This window comes from Drosophila eugracilis, unplaced genomic scaffold (assembly GCF_018153835.1).
Source record: "Drosophila eugracilis isolate 14026-0451.02 unplaced genomic scaffold, ASM1815383v1 contig_1635, whole genome shotgun sequence".
Lineage (NCBI taxonomy): Eukaryota > Metazoa > Arthropoda > Insecta > Diptera > Drosophilidae > Drosophila > Drosophila eugracilis.
The window spans coordinates 1-6,294 of NW_024572463.1; the positions used below are offsets into that span (position 1 = coordinate 1).

Below are 6,294 nucleotides of genomic sequence, written 5' to 3' on the forward strand. Positions count from 1 at the left end.
TCAGGGAGAAAAGGGGGCTTGTTGATTCAGGCCATTTTGTTCGAAACACTACTCCCAGAAATAGAATGTTAATATCTGAAATCCAAATTGTATGTTCACTATCACGCTTGCTAAAAATAATATCATCAATCCTACTATTTTCAATCATAATGACCTAAAGGCTATTTTCGACGAACAGCTTACGGAGGTCCCGATAGTTAGCCATATGGATGTATCTAGATTAAGATTTTTTTAAAATAATGTTCATAATGTACAAGAGCGTGGCGGAATGCGATGACGGAATCCTAGCAGTCTCCGATTGCGCTCCTACCAACTTGGCCCACATTTCGTAAAAGGCGTCTCACGATACCCGCGCCAGGCAGTTACATTCAGGCGGGGCGGCTACGTGCCGGACGCGGCCCAGCAATCTGGAACCCCTTACAATTGGGGACGATCGAGTAAATGTATTTGAACCTCAACTCCTCCGTGAATAAGAGCCGGGTATTGCGGCCTCCCCCTTAATTAACATTACGGGACACGATCACATATTGAGTCTGCCAATGTTACAGCGGATGAACAAGCATAACCTGCGATTAATGCAGGAGCTTAGAGATGACGTGTCGGCTGGAGGTTCCCCGAGGATTTGGTTCGCCGCAGGAGTCGCCATCAGCCTCGCACTATGCGGCTTGGTCCTGCTCCAACAACACTGCAGGCGCAAATGAGAGGCAGCCCAGCTACAAAGGTCCATCGACGAATTGGCTGTCACCGAGGACGGCGCCCAATTTAAGGGGGGAGTAGTTAACAACCAACTCCCAGCTTAGGCTGAGCAGGCCAATTCTTATTCCCCTTGTTAATATTATATTATTATTATTACACTTTCCTCTCATGCATGGTCCACCCTAAATTGGGTCCACCTTGTGGGCCCTAAGCTGAGCCAGCACATTGTACTGTTCCGAGCCGTGGCTCCGTTTCGTTGGCTGACTGCGATCGTTTGACTTCTGCAAAATGTGAAGGTCAGCGTCTGCGCGGGCAGCCGGCTATGCATGAGCTTTTGTTAGTTCTTAAGTTTAGTTTTAATTTGGATTTGAAATAGAGAGCACTGGCTCGATCATAAAACTCCGGCCTCAGCCGTTACATTTATTCTATTTATTAAATTTGGTTATTGAGCCTTAAGGGCCATAACAACGGGGATAAGTATCTCCCACCGTGGAGATAACAGTGGCTGCCATCCTTGGTGGTCACCAACACCTAACCAACCGGCTCTACCCCTGCCACGAGGGCACCGCCAGCCGGCACGATTATTAAATAACTTGCATGCCTCTTTTATGTAAATCAAAGGAATGGAGCTAGAAAAATAATTTCATTGTATCAGTAATTAATAAATAAATGTATTATGTGAAATGAAAAAAAAGTTTTCTTACTTTTTCTGAATAAAGGAAGGGAAATATATAGACTCACTTACACACGTATGTCAGAATAAAAAAGAAGAAAAAAACTTGAAATTTTTAGAATAAATTCAAGCAGGCTGTAAAGAGAATCATTTTTAAAACTTAAAGTCTTTGATGTACGCTATGTATTCGAATCAAATTCAACAGTTTGATGGAGTTCTACAAAATTCTCACTATCTGCGACTTCTCCTTATTAATTTAAAACTACTTGAGTGTGAAGAAGTTAAAATGATAACTTCTATCTATGGCGTATACCTAGAAACATGTATCTGGAGTAAGGATTCAGCTACGGATGGAATCGACACTTGTGAAAGTCATGAACATTTTAAGTACGAAAGGGAGGCAGCAAACATTATAAACATATAAGTTATGGCCGGAGGGACTATTCTACCAAATATCACCTATATACTTAGTTAAAGTAGTTGCCATCGTTGTTCCTTTGGTTCCTGATTCTTAGTTGACACGTCTCTTCCCGCCTTGACCTAGGTTTTTCTATTTACGAGTTACGTTACAAATAAAACAGTGATCGTTTCAATACGTTTTAAAGGTTTTATTAGTTGAGATCAAAAGCCGTCTTTTTGAGTCAGGGGTACGATTTTCAGTGCCTCGCCGCATATTCCTGGCAGGGCGCCTGCGAAATTGCCAGTACTCAATAATTCTGCCGCCGTCGATCTGTCGCTCTCCCGTTTGGTTTCTCCATCGCTGTCGCCACGTATATGTCGTTGTATATGTGCTGCTGCGTCGCTGCCGGTCTCATGTCTCGGCGGCTGCATTATTGTAGCCCCGAAAGCCGAGAGGGCCGAGAGGGTTGAAGGGTTGAGGGTTGGCCCTTGCTAAGCTGTCCTCCTTATTCACGATGGCATTCCAATCAGATTTGTTCAGTGATCTCGCACCCCACTTCCAGAGTGATCTTATTCAGTGCGCTTATCCATGCGCGAGATTCCTTCTTATGCGTGTTGCAGGTAGGGGCCAACCAGTGCGTTTATTCGTTGGTCGGTTACTACCATAGCCTAGTTTGTTACCTGGTCGACGTTGCTGCATCATATTTGAAAATATGGAGGGTTGTCGCCACGAATATTGTGGACGCACGCTTCTTAATACCATATCCCTTACTATATGGTTTTAGGTAGAACTACCGAGGACTCTTAGGGCAGTCAAAATAGGTACGATTGGAAAAAAACCACCAGTTTTGGGTACATTAATTATTCTTGGTACTTTCACTTTTTTCTTTGAACCCATTGTCGATTGAACTGATTTTCGTGCAATTTTAATTGCACTCATAATGTCCAATGTCTTTTGTGTTTTTAATATTCTAGTAGCAGCGTAATAACAGTCTGTCGACGGTTATCGTCGTCATCTTTACTTTTTTCCTCGTCGTCTTCCCTTTACATTTCTTTTTTGTTTTTGATATTCCCATTCCAAATTTTTTCTTTGCTTTCATAATGTTGGTCACCAAATATGCTGCTGCTTTATCACCAAGAGTACTGTCTGGTGCTTTTACACGTGACCAAGCTTTGTCAATTAATATAGAGTCTGTAATGTGACGTTCATGTAGATCCTTTTTATGGGAATATGCTATAACATGTTCTTTACAAGCCTCATCCAGTTTATTTATCCCTTGATCACCTCGTTATAAACGTTTTTCTAACTGTGTACCCGGCCCACAAAATTTATATCCTGGTATATGGGCTTCAAACGGTATTGTATTAATTAAGTTGTTGACACGACCACCACCTCGTCTACAATTGAAAACACTAATGAATCGATTATAAAAACGCTTCCCCATTATATTGATGTTTAATCATCAAAGATTTCTTATCGAATGAGGTACATAAGCTTTGGGCTACAGCCCAAAAACTTAAATCAGAACTAGATTTTCTGAAAGAAAAATTAATGAGTAACAAAAATAAATGCCCAAAGATTCCGCCACTCACTCAGTACCGATAAGGAAAATTAATGAAAAAATAATAACAAAACCTCCATCACCCAAGCCATTACCGAAACTAAAAAAGACGTTCCCGAAGGATTGCCCTGGACCACTGGACAGCCCCCACTGCAACCACACCTGTGCGAGGACCGGCACCGGTAACGCCTGGGTCCAAAATGACCCGGACAGCAGCAGCAGAAAATAGGGAACGAGGGAACGACGGCGTAGCCAAACCGGCGACGACCAGCTGACGTGGAAAAAAAAGGAAATCAACTGAGCAGAAAAAATTTTTTTAACCCATGCACTGCGTGGCATAATTTTTTTGATTGCACTGCGATGCATATTTTTTTTTATATAATATAATATTTTTTGAAAAATTGAGCGGAACCTCTTTTGCCCAATTTGAAAGTATGGCCCGTATAGCTGTACAAATAATAGGTAGGAAAAGATGTTAGATAAAAACTCAGATTTAAAAAAAAAATTTAATTTAATGAGAAGTAATAGCATAAGTAAAACAGATCAAATAAATGATTCTGACTATTACTTCCCAGAAAAATTAAGTAACATTACAAAATATGACTCAGAGAAAAATAAAATAGGAATTGAAAAAAAATATATATTACATCTAAAATGGGTTTAGTAGACACAAAAGTTGTAGATTCCACGGCAAATGTCGTTAAGAAAATTGAATCCGAAAAAATCGATCTTCTAACAATTACAATATTGTTAATGATAATCGTTGTTATAATGTTAGCAAGCGTATTGCTAAAATTATATAAATTACACAACAAATGTTTAAAGAAAAAAAAATCTAAAATAAAGAAAAATTAATATTAAAATATATTACGTAATTCTCTTTACAAAAGTATGGCTAAACTAAAGGCATGAATTGGAACAAATTGTACGAGGAGTTATCAATAATTAAAAATAATTTTGACAGATCGTACAAGTCTCTAACTCAGAATAGACCCATTCAAAAGAACACGGTTAGGAAGCACGTTGAAATATTAGTAGAGTGCTTTAATGAAGCGCGTATGCTAATACATGATCAAAGGGAAAGATTAAATCAAGATCATTGGTCAAAGGTATCGAAACTTTTAATACGACTACGATCTAATTTAATATTTATTAAACACAAGTTCAGTTTAAAAATATCATTACCAACCGTTCTAAACACTCCAATAGCAGTTGACACTGCACCTGACTCGGAATCAAAAAAAACGAACGAATCTGAGTCAGAAGAGCTTCCCAAAGTAAGCCCCAAAATAGAAGATGAAGATTTGAATAATCTTACTATTCCGGCGGTATACACTGATCTGAATAATTCTACAGATTCAGATACTTCGAGCGTCATAGAATACAAAATAGATAAACCCATCACAATAGCACAATCAAATATTGACTTTATTAATACAGCATCTAAGCTTATACCAGTTTTTGATGGTAAGGCTGAAAATTTAACGAGTTTCATTGATGCTTTACAAATAATACAATCTGGATGTCCAAAACGGGAACGTCCTTCTAAAGTGGTCCTGTGCCACAAGCAACTAAAGGTCCAAGTTGAATTCTAACGGTAGGCCAACTCGCTTAGACGGACGGGACAGACAATAAAGTAGATGCGCTATGGTTCAGTTGTTCTTCTCAAGTGCCCTTTAATTTCTAATTCATTTGGCTTTAGAACTAATGCGCTCGCATAATTGCGCGTGTATGTGTAAGCATGCAAATTCCAGTGTGTGTGACAAAGTGAGCGTAACAATTAAAGAGCGCAATTTGTACATACATACGTACCTTAAGAGTAGCAATTCAAGAGTAAACAAAGTAAACTTAAGCTTAAGCGTATTTATAAAAATGTATGCAACTATATGAGCAATTATTGAAGTTGTTATTGAATATATCTAAACAGTAGGAGTTGCAATGAAATGAAATGACTAATCATCGGCCGCGTTGAACGGCAGCAGGGCTTCAAGATTCCTCAATTGGTGAAGGAGCTAACCGATGAATAGAACGCTTATACAAGCCAGATTTAGTTCTGACGACTGCCACTCGAACCTTTCCATCCGCGCCTTTGATCACCTCCTCGATGATTCCTAGCAGCCACTGGTGCGGCGGACTGTTGTCCTCGTGGACCACGACGATAGTTCCGATTTCGATGTTGTGGCTCTCGCTCAGCCACTTCTGCCGCTGCTGTAGACTCAGGACGTAATCGCGTTGCCAATCTACCCAAAACCGTTGCTTGATTGCGGATATCAGTTGCCATCTCTTTAAGTAGCTCAGTTTGTCGTCTGTTACTGGCTGACAGAACACGAATGGCAGCGCAACGAGCGTTGTCCCGACCAACAGATGGGCTGGGGTAACTGCTTCGCCATCGTTGGGGTTGGAGCTCGAATTTAGAATGGCTTCCATCTCCACCAGCACGGGGTTCAGTTCGTCCTGCCGGAGCACTGCACTTCCCACGGCCTTGATCATTAATCCTTTGGCCGATTTTACGGCAGCCTTCCAGAGGCCGCCGAAATGCGGCGCTCGGGGCGGAATGAACGAAAAAGTGATTCCTCGGGTGGCAGCAAATTCCATTATGGCATCCTTGTTGGTAAAGAAGTGATCCTTGAACTCTTGAAGCATCCGAGAGGCACCGACAAAATTGGTGGCATTGTCGCAGTAGATCTTCTGTGCCCGCCCACGCCGGCCGACAAACCTAGACAAACACATAATAAATGATTTAGAAGTGAGGTCTGAAACAAGTTCTATGTGAACAGCCTTAGAGGCAAAGCAAACAAATAAGGCAATATACATCTTTACAGCTGACTTCCCTCTAATTCCTAAGGTTACCAAAATTGGACCACAAAAGTCCACTCCACTGATCTCAAAAGGTCTATTGCCATGAGACGATCAGCAGGTAAATTTCCCATTATTTGGGTTGCCAAAACTGACTTATAACGAAAA

At 40.7% G+C, this 6,294-nt stretch overlaps 1 protein-coding gene across 1 annotated transcript; it reads right to left on the minus strand.

Annotated features, from left to right (window-relative positions):
• Positions 1 to 5,282: 5,282 nt before the first annotated feature.
• Positions 5,283 to 6,046, minus strand: LOC121530471 (the record flags this gene model as incomplete). The annotated part of the gene is made up of 2 exons (XM_041819600.1): positions 5,283 to 5,342; positions 5,404 to 6,046. Coding segments are annotated over 2 exons (703 nt in total), but the record flags the coding sequence as incomplete, so codon positions are not given.
• Positions 6,047 to 6,294: the final 248 nt, after the last annotated feature.